This window comes from Caretta caretta, chromosome 12 (assembly GCF_965140235.1).
Source record: "Caretta caretta isolate rCarCar2 chromosome 12, rCarCar1.hap1, whole genome shotgun sequence".
Classification (NCBI taxonomy): Eukaryota; Metazoa; Chordata; order Testudines; family Cheloniidae; genus Caretta; species Caretta caretta.
The window spans coordinates 14204072-14224109 of record NC_134217.1 but is presented as its reverse complement, the minus strand read 5'-3'; the positions used below and the strand labels follow the sequence as shown (position 1 = coordinate 14224109).

The 20038-nt window shown below is 42.0% G+C and overlaps 1 protein-coding gene across 15 annotated transcripts in view; it reads left to right on the top strand.

Moving 5' to 3' along the window:
• The window catches only part of CHD9 (chromodomain helicase DNA binding protein 9), a 191683-nt gene that overhangs the window by 145609 nt on the left and 26036 nt on the right, over positions 1-20038 (top strand). For 11 of the 15 annotated variants that reach the window (XM_075118360.1, XM_075118359.1, XM_075118357.1 and 8 more), the window contains 11 exons: positions 1477-1566; positions 2269-2372; positions 2511-2628; positions 3340-3397; positions 3718-3760; positions 3931-4150; positions 4321-4523; positions 4812-5717; positions 11026-11189; positions 17473-17745; positions 18541-18709. In XM_075118360.1, the coding sequence (XP_074974461.1) occupies positions 1477-1566; positions 2269-2372; positions 2511-2628; positions 3340-3397; positions 3718-3760; positions 3931-4150; positions 4321-4523; positions 4812-5717; positions 11026-11189; positions 17473-17745; positions 18541-18709 (2348 nt within the window). The remainder of the gene's footprint in view (positions 1-1476; positions 1567-2268; positions 2373-2510; positions 2629-3339; positions 3398-3717; positions 3761-3930; positions 4151-4320; positions 4524-4811; positions 5718-11025; positions 11190-17472; positions 17746-18540; positions 18710-20038) is intronic. The other 4 variants (XM_048870535.2, XM_048870544.2, XM_048870536.2 and 1 more) reach the window with 3 other exon arrangements.

Genomic DNA, 20038 nt, shown 5'->3' with positions numbered 1-20038 from the left:
CCCCTTTCCCCCCTGAGCACAGGGTGGGCAGCACGCAGCCCCACCAAGTGCAGGGCGCACTCCCCCCGAGCTCAGGGTGACCGGTGCACTGCCTCCTCAGCCTCAATGCCCCCAGCTTCCCCCAAGCACAGGGCAGGCAGCCCCAGTGCCTCCTGCCCCTGAGTGCTGGGTGGTGTGACCCCAGTGCCTGGTGCCCCCCAATGCTGGGTGTCTCCCCCTCCCACCCCCACCCCCCAAGTCCCGGCTGCCCTAGCCCCAACACGCTGCCCTGAAAGAGGAGCAGCCTGCCTGGGCTGGGGCCAAGGGGGAAGAGCAAGCCAGGAGGAGGCTCAGGGAGGAGAGTGGGTGGGGCCACACGGGGCTGTTTGTGGAGGCACAGCCTTCCCCAGCCTATGTGACATGCAGCCCATGGGCTTATAGATTGTAGTAATAAGCAATAAATTCAGTGTCTCTGTTCAGTCCTCGATTGTTAGTATGTAGCAAAGTTATGAATTTAAGCTCCCAAGTTCATCTTTTGACGGTGTTCCTCCCACTCCCTCATGAGTTTGAGGAGTTCCTGTTGCATGTAGTTCCCTCAAAGGGGCAGATGGACCATTTGCTGGATGCTGGAAGGTTCTTGCAGGGGGCAGGAGGCTTGTCCAGACTGACTCTTGTTCTCCCTGCTGCTCTGGCAGTATAGTGTGTGTGGCAGTGATGTGGTATAGTGTGTGGCAGTGATGCTTTGCCGTTGGCCTGGCTTTCTAGAACGTGATATTGGTGGGCAGCCAGCATTTTTCCTGAGGAATGCAAGTGAGGGAAGGGAAATGGCAATTTTTAGCAGTTTATAACTCAGCCAAACCTGAACAGAATTTCAGGGGACAAGAAAAGGCATGTCTCTAGCCAAAGGCCTTTTTCCCTCTTGAATTTCAAAGGCTTGTTGCAAAGAATGGAGGTCTTTGAGCAGGGATCGGCAACCGTTGGCACACAGCCCACCAGGGTAATCCCCCTGGTGGCCGGGCCGGTTTGTTTACTTGCTGCGTCCACAAGTTTGGCCGATCGCAGCTCCTATTGGTCATAGTTTGCCGCTCCAGGCCAATGGGGGCTGCTGGAAGCAGGGGCCAGCACATCCCTTGGCCCACACCACTTCCCGCAGCCCCCATTGGCTGGGATGGCGAACCGCGGCCAGTGGGAGCCACGATCGGCCAAACCTGCGGATGTCGAAAGTAAACAAATCGGCCCGGCCCACCAGGGGGCTTACCCTGGTGGGCTGCGTGCCAAAGGTTGCCGATCCCCGTCTTAGAGATTCTCAGGTAAAGGTTGTACGAATCTTAAATGTTAGGCAGCCTAAGTATAGGATCACTGCCAGTTTCCCCTGTATTTCAGGAAAAAGCAGAATTGAAAAAAAACGAGTAACTAGTTAATTGCACAAAAAAAGCCTTCCAAACATAAATATTGATAGCGTTCTAATGTCTGTTTCTTCTATGTGCTTGTTTTTAGGGTCTTGCTTCGAGTAAGAATGCTGTATTACTTAAAACAAGAAGTCATTGGTAATGAATGCCAAAAAGTGTTTGATGGAGTTGATGCCAGGTGAACTATACTGAAGTTTTTTTGCTTGTTTTTAAATGTAGACTATTAAGTAAAAATTCAGAATACCTCTCAGGGAAGAACAAGTAAAATTTACCATTTTTGCCCATGAAAAAACTGTTTTTGTTGTATTTACTTTTTTATCATTAGCAATTCAAAGTTTTAGGAAATATAAATATATTTAGGACAAATAAAAATTCACCTGATTTATACTCTGTCAGCAGGATTCCCATGCTTTTTAGTAACAGAATTCAGATAATGGATCTCTTTTGACTCTCATTGACGTTAATGGCAAAACCTTCATTGGTTTCAGTGCCATCAAAAGTAATTTATGTGCTTTAATTTAGCTGCAAATTACCAAAGCTCTCAGTTCTCAGTGAAAAAATTGTCCTTTTCATTCATGTTGCACTGTTTATGATTTATGCATGTCAGTGCTTTTTTTTTTCTTTCTTGGAATGACAGCTGACAGATATTTTTGCAAAAGAGAATGTGGCCTATATACTCTGTCTTTTAACAGACCTGGAAGCTGTGAATAAAATGATGTTTAGCTTGTTGATCAGAGGCTGGTTTTTGTGTGTTTGGATATGTAAAATTATTGCTGCTTTCTATTGAAAATTGAGATATAAAATGTGGAATAACAAAGACAAATTAAATTTCATCCTTCCCTGTGTAGATTTATGTTTGTTTTATTGATGAATTTTTCAGTGAAGTTGATGTTTGGGTCCCTGAGCCAGAGCATTCTGAGGTCCCTGCAGAGTGGTGGGATGCAGATGCAGATAAATCCCTCCTAATTGGAGTTTTTAAGCATGGTAAGTAATAAGGATTACTGGATGACTAAATAGATATATATATTTCCCCCCCACCCTCCCCGACACAAACCTTTCCTCGTTTCCTTTTATGCCTTCTTTTAAAAAATCACTTTTATGTTGTTGCCTCTTCCCATTCAGGGTATGAAAAGTACAACACTATTAGAGCAGATCCTGCACTGTGTTTCTTGGAAAGAGTGGGCAAACCAGATGAGAAAGCAGTTGCTGCTGAACAGAGAGCAAATGATTACATTGATGGGTATGAATGTTTAGTTACAAGCTGTTTGATGTAAACTGAACTAAACTTATACACTGGGCCTGGTTCTCTTCTCACACTATTTTTACACCAGTGTAAGCTGATTGATGTAAATGACATTATTTCTGGTGTGTTCCAGTGTAAGTGAAAAGAAAATCAGGCCCAGTGTATTTATAGCACAATATTTAGACATGGGAATTCATTGGTAACATAAAAACTTAGGTTATCCATGTGGCAGTGATAGTGCTTTGCATTGCTATATGAGAGATGTGAGTTTGATTCCTCAGTACAAAAGCCAGCAGGAATTGGGAGTTGCTACCATATTAGTCAACCTTTTCTCTAGAGGCCAGGAATGCCTAGTGTTGCTAAACAGCAACCCCTTTAAATCAATTTGAGTAGCATTGACAGCCTCCAAAGAGGAGTGGTGGTTCATTTTTCATGAGACAGAGGTTTGGTGGCCACAATTTAGGGCCACAGACATAGAAGACCTCTTGGGGTGATTGTGGGGCAGGAAAGAGGGAAAATGTCGAAGCCATAGTTCCTGTTGTAGTGTTTTTTTCCCCTCCAAAGTACAGTGACTGAGATTTCCCAGTAGAAAGTTAACCAGAGAATAAATCCATCTTGATTTAGAATTGCTTTGCATAATACAAACAGAATAGGTCCTTTTAAAAGAGTATTAAAATGGATTATTTTACTGTGCTGAAATTTTAACAGGGATGTAGAAGATCCAGAATATAAACCAGCCCCAGCAATGTTTAAAGATGATATGGAGGTACGATATGCATCTGTTTTTAGTTCTTTCTATCATAATGAAAATGTTACTTCTAACTTTGTGGAGCTAGTTATTTTAGCATTTTTAATATTTCCTATACATGCACAGCTTAAGTATAAGTCTCACAGAAGTCTTTGACAAAGTATTTTTGGGTGATCCCTTCATATTAAAGATGCCTTAATAGCCAGTTGTCTAAAATATAACAAAATATTATTATTCTTATTTTATTTTTGTTAGTTATCTATCTAAGGTGTGTGTTTTTTAACTGCATCTCTGATGGATTTATATTTTTGATTTATTTCAAATCTTGGATTTTTTAGGATGATGCTTCATCACCAGGAGATCTAGTAATAGCTGACGGAGGTAAAGTAAATTAAACTTCATATATGATCATTATTGTGAACGTATAGTATCCTATCATGCTGGGCTACATCATGGCTTGGCGCAGCCCTGCTTTAGGTGTAGTGCAGAACCTGAGACACTATCAATAATTGACTTGTTTCTTTGAGTTTGGTTGTTTTCTTTTAATATAGACGGTCAGATGATGGAAGGAGACAAAATTTATTGGCCCACTCAGTCTGCTTTAACAACACGTCTGCGACGCCTAATAACAGCCTACCAACGTACTAGTAAGAACAGGCAGGCCCAGCAAATCCAACCAACGTTTCCAGTTCAGGCCACTGTGATGCAGCCTCCATATGAAGAAGCTGCTCTAAATCCAAAAATTGCTGCCAAGATTGAAAGGCAACAAAGGTTTGTGCAAAATAAGTATTCTGTTTAAATGCATGAGCCTATAGGAACTCAAAAAGACTTCTTAAATTTTTTTAAAGCTGTAATCACTAATGATCACAGGTGATAATATTAAGAAAATTACTGAATGTCCAAACTTGATTGATTTTTTTTTCTTTTTATTGCCAATCCAGATGGACGAGAAGAGAAGAAGCTGATTTTTACAGGGTTGTATCCACATTTGGAGTGGTGTTTGATCCTGACGGGGGTCGATTTGACTGGACAAAATTTAGAGCCATGGCTAGGCTACATAAGAAAACTGATGAGAGTTTAGAGAAGTACTTGTATGCTTTTATGTCTATGTGCAGGAGAGTCTGTCGCCTTCCCTCAAAAGAAGGTATGTATCATAGGAAAATAGAGTACAGTATGTTTTAAAAAATATTTGAATCATGTAGTTAATACTGATCGTACAAAATATTGTTTGTTTCCTCTTTCCAAAAAGTTACAACTCTGTCTGCTTTCCAAAATTTTATTAGGGGAGAAGAAAAAGGGGAAAAGTCTAATGTGGAACATGAGGTTAATGTTTTGTGGGACTTGGCTGTTAACTGGTTAATGTCACTTGCTTCTAATCTGCGTTACAAGGTTTTGTTTGCCAGATACTCCCATTTGTTTTATTTTTATATAGAACTTGTAGACCCAACCATTTTTATCCAACCAATTACTGAGGAGCGTGCTTCTCGGACCTTATATCGCATTGAACTCTTGAGGAAGGTACGAGAACAGGCTCTCCGACATCCACAGCTGTTTGAACGCTTGAAACTTTGTCAGCCAAATCCAGACTTGCCAGTCTGGTGGGAGTGTGGGACTCATGACAGGGATTTACTTATTGGAGCTGCTAAACATGGGGTTAGCAGAACAGACTATCACATTCTTCGTGATCCTGAACTCTCATTTATGTCTGCCCAGAGGAACTACAGTCAGAATAAAGTGGCACTATCAAGAACTTCTACTCCACTTTTACATCAGTATCAGATGGCATTGTCTGCTTCTCCTCTTGCACCTCAGTCAAGATTGCCAGATACTAAAGGGAATGCTCTTGAGGATACAAAAGTTAAAAATGAAAACCTTAAAGAGGACCCTCAGTCGTCTGAAGAAGAATCTATGTCTACTGAGGAAACACGGACAATGATGAAATCTGAACCTCTGAGCCCAAAGAATGGCACGCCATTACAGACTACAGACCACAAACCTGGCGTGAAAACTGAAACTGACAGGCGTATGGTTGCAGCAAGGACAGAGCCCCTAACTCCAAACCCTGCTTCCAAAAAACAGAGAGTCAACAAAAGAGGGTCAGACTCTAGCTCTGATTCTGACTCTGATTCAGACAGATCATCCTGTTCTTCCAGGTCATCTTCATCATCCTCTTCCTCTTCCTCTTGTTCACGCTCCCAATCAGGATCCAGCTCTTCTTCATCCTCATCTTGTTCGTCAGCATCTTCCTCCTCTTCATCATCTTCATCTTCATCATCGTCGTCATCATCGTCGTCATCTGAAGAGAGTGACAGTGATGACGAAGAGGCACAAAAGCGAGGTAAGTGTCAAAAGTCTTATTACTACATCATAATTTTAAAACTAAAAATACTGAATATTGAAAGACATCTGAAAGGCATAGGAATAGGAGAATACATAGTAAAAACGAAAGCAAATATTCTGTATTTCCCATCACCTCCTATCAATGCCTCTGTCGATTCAAAGCATCATGTTGACTGATTCCATAGAGAGCTGTGTTCAGCATTTGACTCAGGTGTGGGAGGAAGGGATGAATTGCCAGAATTTCTGCAAAAATGTTTTTCTCCTCTTCTTCCCCATTTCTTTTCTTTCCTCCTATATTTAGGTTCTTTTGGTACTGCTTCTGTTTTTCCCTCCTCATTCATCCCTTGTCCCACATCACTACACCACTCTTAAGTATCTCTTGAAAACTCTCAGTCCTGCAATCTGCCAAAGATCATTAAGAGTAATTTGAGGTACTGTCTCAGCACCCACCTATGGGCAATCTTGGTTACCAAACTTAGATATCTAGAGCAACAGGCCCTCCTTTTATAAAATCTCCCTTTTGTTTCTGTGCCTCCCTTTTGTTTCCCCTGCACACTATTTGTCTGTTCCTTTCCTCATCTTAAAGTATTTCCTAAAGCAGCAAACTATCGTGTCATGTAGTACTTTCCCAACAGCAGAAAGAATTGTGACAACAAGGACCATATTCTGGCAAAGCATTAGCTCAAAGATTTTCATGACAGGAATTACACAATGGGGGAGCATGATTCTCAATGTCTTGTACTCAGTTCAACAGTTTTACTGTTAAGAATATAACCCTCTGCTCTGTTTTCTGTGATGGAGAGAAAAATACATTAAAAGTGCTAATATTCAAGATCTGCTTTAAATTGGTTTCCAGTATGCGTACAATAAATGTTATATCATGGTGATCATTAACTTTCTGGCAGTAGAGTTGGGTTGTGTGGGTTAGGATTGGTTTCCCACCACGAATGGTAAGGTTTTAGGCTGCAACATCAAGGGTCAGTTGTGAGTAATTTGTTACTATGGGATATTGGCATATTATATAAGTGGGTGTTTGCTCATTCATTTATGCTTGTGTGACACAGTGCAACGTGTATTTGCATTCACTGACAAATTTTCAAGCATTTTTGCACCGATATTCAGGCTTCAAAACTATTCAGAAAATGTAAACGAGATTGTGGATTAGTGTAGGGCCTAGGAACACAGATAGAATTTTCAAAATCAGCTGTGTGGCTTGGGAGCACTAGTTCCATGGTGTTGTTTTTTTTCATTAGGATTTGTGTTCCTGTGTTATTTAGGTACCTTTGAAAATCTCATCCATAGCAAATCTATTGATACATTTCATATGGTAAAAATCTTGACTATAGTATGTATTTGGCTTAGCAACAAGTGAGGCCTAACAGTCAACTAGATGGCATGTCTCTGAGGCATTGTGACATCAGAAGTAAATCAGCTAGTCATCACTCTCCTCCTACAGTTCATTTGCATACTCAATTCCATTTGTCAAAATGAATCAGCAAGTGAAACTGGCAGTCAGAACTAAGACAGTTGGGGTGGCATGGGAGTTCAGGACTGGAATAGAGGGCTGTTCCAGATCAATGGTTCTCAAACTTATTTGATTGCATACCCCTTCTTTGTGTCTGTAGCAGTTTATCTCTCTCCCCTCCCCCCCCCCCCCCGCCGCAACCCCATCACTCTCTAGCCACTCAGCTCTGAAGGCAGAACAGAGAGCAGCAGCTGCTGGTCAGGTACCCAGCTCTGAAGGCAGCGCCGCCGCCAGCAGCAGTGGAGACGTAGGGTGGCATGGTATGATATTGCCATTCTTATTTCTCCGCTCTTGCTGGTGGCAGCGCTGTCTAGCAGGCATCCGCAGCTCTCTAGCCACCCAGCTCTGAATGATTGCAGTCAGGTTTTTTTTCCCCTACAGCTTCTCGTGCTCCCCCAGAATACATTTCGTGCTCTCCCAGTTTGAGAACCTCTGTTCTAAATCAGGAGCTATATTGGCTGAGTAGGAATGAGACGACATTTGCACTGTGACTCCCTCCACACTATGCCTTGCAAAAAGAAAAGGAGTACTTGTGGCACCTTAGAGACTAACCAGTTTATTTGAGCATAAGCTTTCGTGAGCTACAGCTCACTTCATCGGATGCATACTGTGGAAAGTACAGAAGATCTTTTTATACACACAAACCATGAAAAAATGAGTGTTTACCACTACAAAAGGTTTTCTCTCCCCCCACCCCACTCTCCTGCTGGTAATAGCTTATCTAAAGTGATCACTCCTACTTAAACCTGTTTTAGTAGAATCTCTCTGCCTTGACTGTCAAGGAGGGAGATGACCAAGGTAAACAACAGGTTAGTGTTAAGGTTTAAAGCTAAGGTTAGAATTACTGGCTGAGTAACCTCTGATGTTGCAATGCTCCTCTGCCTGCAGGACCAAATGGGCATTGTCAAGGGGATGTTGTTGATAAGAAACTGATAAAACAAAGGAGAAGAGGAGGAGGAGGACTGGCTTAGACAGTGTAACACAATTTAGGTTTAGTGGCAGTATCCTGTAAAATTGCTGCAGGTTCTAGTAATAGGGACGGTATTCCTGCCCTTTCCACCACCTGCCAGTTGAGCCTATGTAACCAATGATGTGTCCAACCCTCGAGTTGTAAAATGTCAGCTAGGGAATGTAAATCCGTCTGTCTGTCTTTCTGTTGCTGTTTAATTAGAAATTTCCATTTTAAAGATTTGGTAACTGCTGGAAGGTTCTCTTAACTTCAGTGCAATTCATTATGCACCATCTCTTTAATATGTACTTTTTTTAATGTGTAATACACCATTCGTAGCACTTTTGAGCAGCTGTTCTATATATTGCACACTTGACAGATACTAGTATTTTAGACCAATCTGTTGCGTTCAAGCAGTTTTTGAGAGGACAATATTTGTAACAAATGCCTCGCTGTTTAGTGATTTTAATTTTGGTTACTAAACCATTGTTAATACTGCCATTATTTCTATAATCCCAGGATTTGCATGCTTAGCAACTGTCCTATTCTGCATGAAAACAATACTTCAGCTGACGGAAGGGATAGCCAAAACACTTCTACCTCCACCCTACCTACAGGGCTCTCTGGAGCAGTGGTTCTCAAAGCCGGTCCGCCACTTGTTCAGGAAAAGCCCCTGGCGGGCCGGACCGGTTCGTTTACCGGCTGCGTCCGCAGGTTCGGCCGATCGCGGCACCCACTGGCTGCGGTTCACCGCTCCAGGCCAATGGGGGCCGCAGGAAGGGCGGCCAGCACGTCCCTTGGCTCACGCCGCTTCCCACAGCCCCCATTGGCCTGGATCAGTGAACCGCGGCCAGTGGGAGCCACAATCGGCCGAACCTGCGGACGCGGCTGGTAAACAAACCGGTCCGGCCCGCCAGGGGCTTTCCCTGAACAAGCGGCGGACCAGCTTTGAGAACCACTGCTCTAGAGCAGTGTTCCTCTCAACCTTTTTGATACAAGGAACCTTTCTGCTGCCTTCCTAAACTATGTCAGGGAGATCTGAGTGACTGGCTCTGATCCACAGACTGGTCATTGAGAAATACTGCTCTAGAGGAAGAAAGTTTTCAGCAGGCCCTACGTATTGGACCTTCATGGAAGGGGCGGGGGGAATAGTGGAAAAATGGGTTACATATCAGTTTGAAATAGAGAGGTTTTTGGTGGTCCCAAGCATTCAAAATCCATTTCAGTTTTTGAAGTATTAATATTTGGGAGCTGAGATTTGACAAGCATGTTATGAGTTACCTTTTGTTATCTAGGGCATTCTCACCTTTGTATTGTGGCTGCTCGGTGCTGTGCCACAAGTAGATTCTGGGTGCAAAGCCAGTTTAGCCACTATGAGATGATATTCCCTTCAGTCTCCCTTGCACGGGGGTCATCTGGTGGTGTGGAGCTAGGTTAGTCATTAACTGTGTTTAGAGAACGGAGACATTGCTGGGACTGCACTACACCCTGCTGATCCCAAGCTGCCTTATCAGTCTGTTGGTGCTATTGGTAGGTACTATTTACAATGTCCTTCAGACTGTGCTGAATTATGCTTGGGACCATCCTGATGCACATCTGGTCCAGGATCAGGGAGTAGCGGGGAAGGGCTCAGCACAGAGGCAAATTGTGGTCTTCTACCATAGAAACTTTTAATATTTTGTCAAATAAGTGGTGGGTAGCATTTTTTATCAATATTTTATTATTAGAGTGATAATGGAAACACTTTTTTGTAGAAAGTGGAGTGTTGTGACACAAATGCTTTTTCTACAAAAATAAAAAACCACACACACTCTCACCCACCCATCCTCCGTAACTTAACCACACAATGCATAACTAAAATATATGGTATTAACTGATTTTAAGCAATGAAAACAATTAAAATCTCCATCTTTCGCTCTCACTTATGTACGCAATTGTAATCTTGCATTTTTTGTTACACATAAGTTTGAGCCTTGCAGAATTATCTCACATTGCTCTTGCATCTGTACTCTTTCCTACGCAGCATTGGTTGTTAGTTTAAAAATATGTCTGGCCTTGCTACCAGGAAATTTATACTGTGCAAACACAGAGACATAATATCCCTGATTTTCTTCTTCTGTTGGAGATAATCTGGAAGAGGAAAGAAATAAAAAATGGAGGTTGGGATGTATGGAAAATATGTGAGGGTCAGGGGAGAAGAAGAAACAGTGGAATGTTAGTTGAAAAGAAACTCAGAATTTAAAAATGAGTGTTTAAAATTGTAATATGATGTAGACATACCATATTAAAAAAATTTGGGGGAGGCAAATGGAGCCTTCTACACCCCATCTAATAAGTGAAATGGACCACATATAACAAGTAATATCTCCTCAATAGATTTACCACACTCTGGTGACAACCACTTTGCTTTCCATGCTTACTTTTCTATTTAAAAATGGAATTGATTTATTGTCTTGAAATCACATTTTGTTTCACTTCAAATTGAAATGTGTGTGTTCTAAAATGGTCACAAGGGATTTCATATCAGACTTTAGCAAGCAACCTGTTTTGAAATATCTGAATACTTCACATGTTAAGCTCTAGAAAAGAGAACAGGAATATAGTTATGTGCAGAGTAGTAGTAGTTCACAATTTACATGAAAGAGCTTCAGCACTCCTAATTTAAAAATCAGCGTTGCATATACCCAGAATAAAAATTTCATTTTTCGTTTTATATTCGTGTTCAAATTTTTCTTTCCAAATCTTTACATACTTTGTATGAGCATCCTAAAAAAAAAACCTATGGTATATTTTTCTATACAGCTTCAAGTTATATGTAGTACTTTTATTTAGCAGAAGGAACCCCTCACATCAAAGCATATGACGAAGAGAGCGTAGCCTCTCTGAGCACCACACAAGATGAGACCCAGGACTGTTTCCAGTTGAACAACGGGACGCCAAATTCCAGCTATCTCTTGCAAGGTGGATACATGTTGGCTGCATCCTATTGGCCAAAGGTAAGTTTGTAATACCATTTTCAGGCTCAAATGTTATAGCTGGGTCATTTTTCTTGGGGTTAAAATAGACGAGTTAAAATAGTAAGCTGGGGGTGAATCCTGTTGTGACTATGCCGATATGATGTTTTGGGTTTCGAATCAGACCAGTCAGGTTTAGTCATTGCCTGGCCTGGAACTCTGGATGTCTTAAATGTTATGCTGCTGTGGCTTATAGCCCTGACATCAACAGCCAGCATGCAAGCATGCAGAGCACACTCTGGCTTCCACCTCCCAGTTACGTTTTGCAGGGTGACCCGAAGACCCTCCCTGTCCTGTATTTCCCCCAAAATGTCTGCCCTGTAGTGTCCAGCCCTCTCACTGACAACTTATAGAAGTTAAGTTTGCTGCACCCTTCAAGAGACAGTACCTGGCAGCTTATTACCTTAACTGGGGTTAACACACTGAGTTGGTGTATAGTACAAGTAAAACAAGTTTGTTAAACAAAAAAGTCTTATGTTTAAGAGATACCAAGTATAAGGAATAAAGATAGAAAAGGTTACAAGCAAACAAAAGTAAAAATACGCTTCTAAGATTAAAACTTACTTTCAACAAGTTGCAATATTTGCTTAAGCAGGTTTTTCATCTGTATTCAGTTCCCAGAGACTTCAAACTGCTTGGTTAAAGGATCCACTATTCTGTGATTTCAAGAGCTCTGGCCCCTTTAGTCTCTCATGTGAAGGAAGGCAAAAGCCAAGGAAGGCAAAATGGCTTTCTCTCTTTATATCTTCCCAAAGTTCAGTGGTGCTGCTTCAAGAGGCAGGAAGGCTTCGGGAGGTGGGGGGTGCACTCTCCATACCCCATCGAGATTAAGTGGTCATCTTTCCCCACTTGCTCTCCTGATGGCTTTGTTTACCATGCATGTAAATGTGCTTTTCTTTGTCTTTGGTCACACCTTGCTTAATTTACACCAGAAATACATTCAAGCAATGTGAAAACACACTCAGTTAAAGCTCAGGCGCAGCATCTGTAGTTTTCCTTAAAGATATCCCTGTTACTGAAATCTGCAGAGCAGCGACCTGGCACTTTTTATACACCTTCGCTAGGCACTGTGTACTGGGTGTGAACAACTGCATCTGATGCAAAACTACCCTGCCTAGAGAAGCAATGTATGTCATAGGATTCTAGGATTCCTTAGAGACACGGCTTGTGAATCACCAGAAGTGCACAACACATAGGGACAATCCCTGGAAGAAGGAGGATGGGTTACTCATCTTGTAGTAACAGGAGTTCTTTGAGATGTCTTTTCCCTATGTATAGTGCACTACCTGCCCTCTTTCCCCGCTTCCTGGTCTCCTACTGGGAACTGGTGGTAAAGAAGGAACTGAGATGGTGGCAGTCTGGCAATCCCCCCCTTTATTCCTGTGATGTGGTACACAAGGAGAAGAGAGGCACATGGGTGGACCAGATGGACAGTGCTAGGTAAAAATGTATAGTTTTTGGAGTGCTTGCTCATGTCCATTCCATATTAGGTGTGTGTGCTCTCCACATGCACTGGTGCTGGAAGTTTTTCCCTTAGCAGTATCCGTAGGGGACCGGTTCTGGCACCCTGTGGAGTGGCGCCTGCATGGCGTGGTATGAGGAGCGCTGCTGGCTCCCCCCACCCTGAATTCCTTCTTGCTGCCAGTTACTCTGCTGGAACTTCTGCTGCTTTGGCTAACTTCAGACCGCTGGTCCTCAATACCGTGGCGGAGTGTTATATCCTACAGTTTACTTCTACCCCCCCCTTACCCGGTCCCTCTTCAGGGACCCTTCTCACAAGAGTCTCCTCATGCAGGAGGTAAAGGGGTTGCTGCAATTGGGTGCGGTGGAAGAAGTTCCTCTCAACTACAGGAACAAGAGGTTATATTCCCGGTACCACTTAATCCCAAAGGCCAAGGTCCGTCTGAGGTCCATCCTGGACATGAGGGACCTCAATAAGTATCTAAAGAAGCATGGTCTCCTTGGCTTCTATCATCCCCTCCCTGGATCCGGGAGACCTGCCCTTGACTAGAAGGACATGGACTTCCACATAGCAGTCTTTCAAGGTCACAGACGCTTCCTTTGGTTTACAGTGGGCCCCCACCACTACCAGTTTGCGGTCCTCCCGTTCGGCTTGGCAACAGCACCCAGAGTGTTTACCAATTGCATGTCGGTGATGGCTGCTCACCTCAGATGTTGGGGTATCCAGATCTACTCATACCTTGATGACTGGCTAATCAAGGGCAACTCCATGTCTCAGTTCCAAGAGGATGATGTGGTGCTGCAAGCCATGTGCCGCCTACTGGTAAATGACAAAAAGTCTTTGTTCATTTGGAGCAGTGCTCAACTCAACCTGCGCCAGAGCGTTCCTGCCGTTAGAAAGGTTCCAGACGTTGACGGACCTCATCGCAGAGGTCTCTGCGTTCCCCCTGACTATGGCCAGGGTTTGCCTGCGCCTGCTGGGTCACATGGCAGCATGCACATACATTGTCCACCATGCCAGGCTCTGGATGCGGCCCCTGCAGCAATGGCTGGCAATGGTCTATTCCCAGTCCAGAGATCACCTGGACAAGGTTGTTACCATTCCCCCTATGGTACTTGCCTCACTGTGATGGTGGACCGATCACACAATCTTCCTACAGGGGGTTCTGTCAACACCCACCATCACTCCATCGAATTAGTATCGGACGCCTTGGATTTCGGCTAGGGTGCGCACCTTGGTGACCTCCAGACCCAGGATATGTGGTCCCCAGAGGAGATGATGTTACACATAAACGTCAAAGAACTCAGGGCAGTCCCCTTGGCATGCAGTCTTCCTACCTCACCTGTCGGGCAAGGTGGTGAGAGTCCTGACGGACAACACTGCCTCGATGTTCTACATCAACAGGCAAGGGAGAGCACATTCATAGACTCTCTGCCAAGAAGCACTCCATCTTTGGGATTTCTGCATCAGCAACGAAATCCATCTGGAAGCTTGTCACCTCCCTGGTGTCAAGAACACGCTAGCAGATCACCCCAGCAGGGACTTCTCCTCTCGCCATGAGTGGTTGCTCCACCCGGAGGTAGCCTGCATGATCTTTCAGAGGTGGGGAACTCCCCAAGTGGACCTGTTCGCCACCAGGCTGAACAGGAAATGCCACCGGTTTTGTTCACAGCAAGACCTGGGCAAAGACTCCCTCTCCGATTCCTTTCTCCTGTCGTGGTCAGGGAACCTGATGTACGCATTCCCTGCGATTCCTCTCATCAGCAGGGTCCTGGCAAAGATCAAGAGAGACAAGGGACAAGTTATCATGGTCTCCCTGGCTTGGCCTCACCAGCACTGGTTTTGCACGCTCATGAACCTGGCAGCAGCCCCTCCCTGGCCCCTGCCCAACTGTTCCTGCCTGCTCTTTTTGTGAAAGGTCTCCTTCCTGGTGGCTTGAAGGGTCTCTGAAATCAGAGTGCTTACGTCAGAGCCACCCTACACGGTGTTCTATAAGGACAACGTTGAACTGCGACCGCACTCTGCCTTTTTACCCAAGGTAGTTTCGCAGTTTCACACTAATCAGGACATATTTTTACCAGTCCTCTTCCCAAAACCTCATAAATCTGATAAAGAGTGCAGGTTACACACTGTGGACGATAGGAAAGCACTAGCCTTTTATATAGAAAGAACTAAGTCGTTCCGTAAGTCAACACAATTTTTCATCACAGTAGTGGACAGAACGAAAAGTCTACCTCTTTCTGCTCAGAGAATTTCCTCTTGGATCACCACCTGCATCAGGTTTTGTTATGAAGAGGCAAAGATACCACTGCTGACGATCATTACCGCCCATTCCACCAGAGCGCAGGCCTCGTTAGCATCCTTTCTGGCCCAGGTGCCAATTCAAGATATCTGCAGGGCCGCTACCTGGTCATCCATCCATACCTCCATACCCATTACACCCAGCAGGTCCAGGGCAATGCCAGCTTTGACAGAGGAGTGTTACAATTCGCATGGCCGTGAATTCCAAGCTCGCCTCCAGGGATACCACTTGTGAGTCACCTAGAATGGAATCGACATGAACAAGCACTCGAAGAAGAAAAAAGGTTACCTACCTCTCGTAACCGTTGTTCTTCAAGACGTGTTGCTCATGTCCATTCTATGACAGGCCCTCCTACCCCTCTGTTGGCAAGAGTTGCCGGCAAGAAGGAACTTACAGGGCATAGGGTCGGCGATGCCTCATATACTGGTGCATGAGTGCGGGACTCCAGAGGGTGCCAGTCAGCCCTACGGATACCACTAAGGCAAAAAATTCCAACAGTGGTGCACGTGGGCGCACGCATACCTAGAATGGAATGGACATGAGCAACACATCTCAAAGAACAAGAGTTACGAGAGGTAGGTAACTGTTTTTTACTGCATGGTGAGTAAATCTATCCTTTTACATGCATTAGTGGCTTGTTCTCAACTGTACTAGTGGCAAACTATGAAGATTTTGTGATTTGTTAAAATGTATACTTAAAATATAAACTTTAATCCCAGTGATTAATATACTTTTGACAATTGCCTTCACAATGGAAAAGGATAGATATTATTTTAAAAATGAAAGATTAGATTAGCTTTGACACTTGACGTGAAAATCAGAAGATCCAAGAGGAATACTTTATGGGCGTCTAAAGCTAATCTTGTTTTCACAGTCCCCTGCTATGCTTATGGTTTGCAGAACATCTGGCTTATAAAATCACCACCTTCTTGGACATGCTAGTTGGATTTTAAGTAGATTCAACTTCATTTTTGAATTTTCTGGGATTTATATTTTATTCAGTAGTTCTAAAGTTATTTTAACATAATTTTGTAGAATGTAAGGGTCACTGGTGGTGTTCTAATTCTTCTACATGCTACTTTCCAAAGAATCTGTGTTCCCCTCTACAAAACTGTTTTAAATTATGTAGATAACTATAACACAGTCTTAGAGTAAAATTTCATTGTATTTGTTAAAGGCATGTACTATATTATAAAAAAAAATAGCTATTGGTTTCTCAATTTGCAGTGGTAAAGATCTCATTCACTGGAGGCAGGCATGGATTGCACTGAGGCTTGAAAATACGCAGCCAGATTGGAAGCTTCTGATGAAGGCATTGTTTTCAGAAGTCAAGCAGCTGAGGAGGGCCTGAAAGGGAACTTCATGACAAAGGAAGAGACAAAAAGGGTGGGGGAGCTCAGAAGAGAGAGATTAGTATTAGTATCTGAAATTCAGGAGCTTTTAATCTCCACTACATTAACATCATGAATATTTTTCTTAAAAATAACTTTGGTTTCAATGTTCATGATTTTCAGTTTTCAAGAGCATCACTTGAGCTCTTCTTAAATGGTCTAATTTTCTTAGGGAAGGTGGAAGGCCCATTTAGAATGTGTCAAAATGAACACCCACAAATAGAGGCATAACAAAACAACTAATCATTTTTGAAAATGTAGGCCCTTGTTCTGAATGTGGTGGTGTAGAACACAATCAAGATTAGGAGAGAATTGTAAAGAGCATTTTATATGTTGGGCAGTTTATTTCTTGGACAAATATGTGTGCTCTAATGGTATCAGCAAACTTTATGGATTTTATTTTTATATTACATAGGTTCTAAAAGGGTCCCTTACATTTTATTTGGGGAATTCAGCATGTATTGCTTAAGGTCTAAGTACGTGCTTGACTTTTCAATGGGACTGTTTGTGTGTTTAAAATTAAATATGTGCTTTGCCGGCTTGTGACCTAAGGTATTTGAATCGGGAGCGGAACAGATTCAAACATGACAACAGGAACTGTGAATAAGAGCATGCACATTTATTTTTATATTTGTGGCTGGTTATTATATTATTGTAGCATCTACATATGTTAGGTGATAGTCCCTGCCCCAAATGGTCATGGCCAAAAATCTGCACACACTTCTGCACTGTTTCATTTTACTATCCAGAGTATTCCCATTAAAATTAATGGGACTACTCATGTGAGTAAAGCGAAGCATGTGCTTAAGTATTTGCAGGAGCAGGACCAAAATAGACAAGATACACAAAGGGTAGAAGAAAGGAAGTACCATTGTCCACATTTTGCAAATGGTTATGTGAGGTATAGAGAGATTGTGATTTATCCAAAGCCACACAGGAAAATGTTGTAGAGCCAGGAATTGAACCCAAATCCTGAGTGCAAGTCCAGTGATTTAACCATAAGATTATCCTTACTCTTCTTTGTAGAAGAGTAGGGTTTGCATTCTGAATGGCATCATGTATAGATTTTATAAGCAGTTCCTTTGTAAAAAGTTTTCTCTTTTTTTCTAGGATCGAGTTATGATTAACCGACTAGACAGTATTTGTCAAACAGTGTTGAAAGGTAAATGGCCTTCGGCAAGAAGAAGCTATGACAGCAATACAGTAGCATCTTTCTACACAACCAAACTTCTGGACAGCCCGGGTGCAGCTGCAGACTACAGCGAACCTAGTGCACCAACTCCCCCAACTGCAGGTGTTAAGGAAGAACATGATCAGTCGCCACAGATGCCAAAGGTGAAGAAGCATGTACGAGAAAAGGAGTTTACAGTGAAAATCAATGACGTATGTTTATTTTTATTGCCCTAGGACCTGATTGCGATTGCGGTGTGCGGCATGCTTTACCTGCAAGTGGCTGCCTGCTCTCACTCTTACTTCCTTTGCACATTAGTTTACGGGTATTTGGATATGTTTCTTTTGGGCATTGGGCATTTTTAAATTTACATATCCTACTAGAGGGATCATCATTGAATGTATGTCCCTCTTTAAACTTCTGAAATCCTGCTGTTAAGATGCTTCCTCAAATGGTTTGTTTTATGCAGTTTCTAACAGTCTGGTTAGTTGCATAAATAATAGGTGTTTCCAGTGAGTTTGACTTTTTTTGAACATTTTAGCATGCCCTACTCAAATTAGCACTTTATAATTTCATGTGCTTCTAAAAAGGTTACAACTAAATCCTGTAGTTTCACATACATACTAGAGGTGTCTAAAATACCCATTTCCTGTGTTTGTAATTTGAGATTTGTTGGTAGTAAGTACAAATAGATGAGAACTCTGTTCTAGTAATTGGATTTGGGATTTGCATAGGATGAGATTAAGGAAGTAGATAGATGTTCAGTATCTGAATTTTTCAGTTAAGATATTAATTTTTTCACAATTTGTATTCAGAAAGGTGGTCCTGTAAAATTTCTGGTTAGACTGGTTACTTTGAAGAAAAGCAAGGCTTGATTAAAGTCTTGTGTGATCTCATTTTCCCTCAACTCTTCTGTAATAGATGTGTTTTATGTGAGAATCCTGAACTATGAAGTAGTCATTTCTGTCTCAGAAGACAGTCTTCTAACCCTGGCATTTGTTTAACAGGAAGGTGGTTTGAAGTTGACTTTTCAGAAGCAGGGGTTTTCTCAAAAAAGGCTGTTTGAAAGTGAAGAAGGCACGTTAGGACAGCAGCAATACCTGGCTCGGCTTCGTGAGCTCCAGAATGCTTCAGAGACCAGCCTTGTCAATTTTCCAAAATCCTTACCAGAATCAGGTAAACATTATGATTTATTATAGTGTCAATTTACATAATGCTCCCTGGTCACAAGAATCTCTTTGACAGTGTACATTGTAGGGAAATAAACAAAGAGCCATTATACTTTGTCTGCCATTTTCTATCTGTGTTAATTTTCTGTGCTCTTTGTAATCTGTCTCCTGTGTCTGAGGCAATCAAACAGTCAAGTATAGTAGGATAGAGACAGTTTTGTGCTTTACTACTGTGATCCTTAATAATATTCTGTATTATTAATCTTAATAACAAAACTGTATTCTATTTCAATCGGAAATATGTGTTACAACTAGAAAATAGCCTCTGATACAAATTTAAGATCTGGATCCTCAATTTTTCATACCAGGGATGTTTAGATTTAGGTATTTGTTTTGGATCCATTTCTCATTATAGATATGAAAGTCATTAAGTTCCAGAGGTTAATTACACATTTTTTGTGGGGGGGGAATTCCTTTTATACTTTTGAAATTTGTTACCTCTCCATTTCATTGGATGCCTTCTAGTTCTTGTGATGGTGTCATGACTTCTTTGGTGCTACTATGGTCTCATTGTAGTAAACTCGTATTTAGATTTTTCTATGGATATTTAGCCTAGTAGTCTTCAGTAGCTTTATTTTATAAATAAGTATTCAGAAAATGTCTAAAAGGGATATTATTTACCCTGTACATTACAATAGCTTCTTAAGAACTTAATGTAATTGTGTTTGTGTGTGTATATATATAAAATTGTAACCAAGTAGACCATAATGACTCGTATAGAGACATAATCTCTCACATATACCTGAGTTATGCATGTGAGTAACATTTATGAAAAGTAATGTGTGTAAACATGAAGTAGACACAATGTTTAAGATGTTCATAATATTGACCAATTGTTTACACAGTTTTTTTAAAATCTAAGCTCAAGTTACAGCAATTCCAAAATATATCTTTCACTTAGAAAACTGTACACATTTTTCATTTATGTAAAATGGAAGCTTATTGAAATCATTTTGTTGAATACAAGCTACATAAAAATACAGAAGTAGAAACTTGGTATGTCAAGTTTCAACTTAAAACAGGATAATACATCTCACATCCTTAAGCCTATTAAACATGTATAACAGTGTTGTCAACTTATGCAATATTTTGGGTCTTTAAGGGTTCTCATTCATTTATTTTTTCTTCAATCTTGCAAATTTCTGCCCTCATCTAAAATGGCTCCCATATCCCATTACCATCTGGGTCTGAAGGCACATGCTTCCCTTAGCAAGGTGCATTGTATATCCATTTGACCTTTTCAGATGAAAGTGAGGCTGCCCTCAGCAAAGATAGA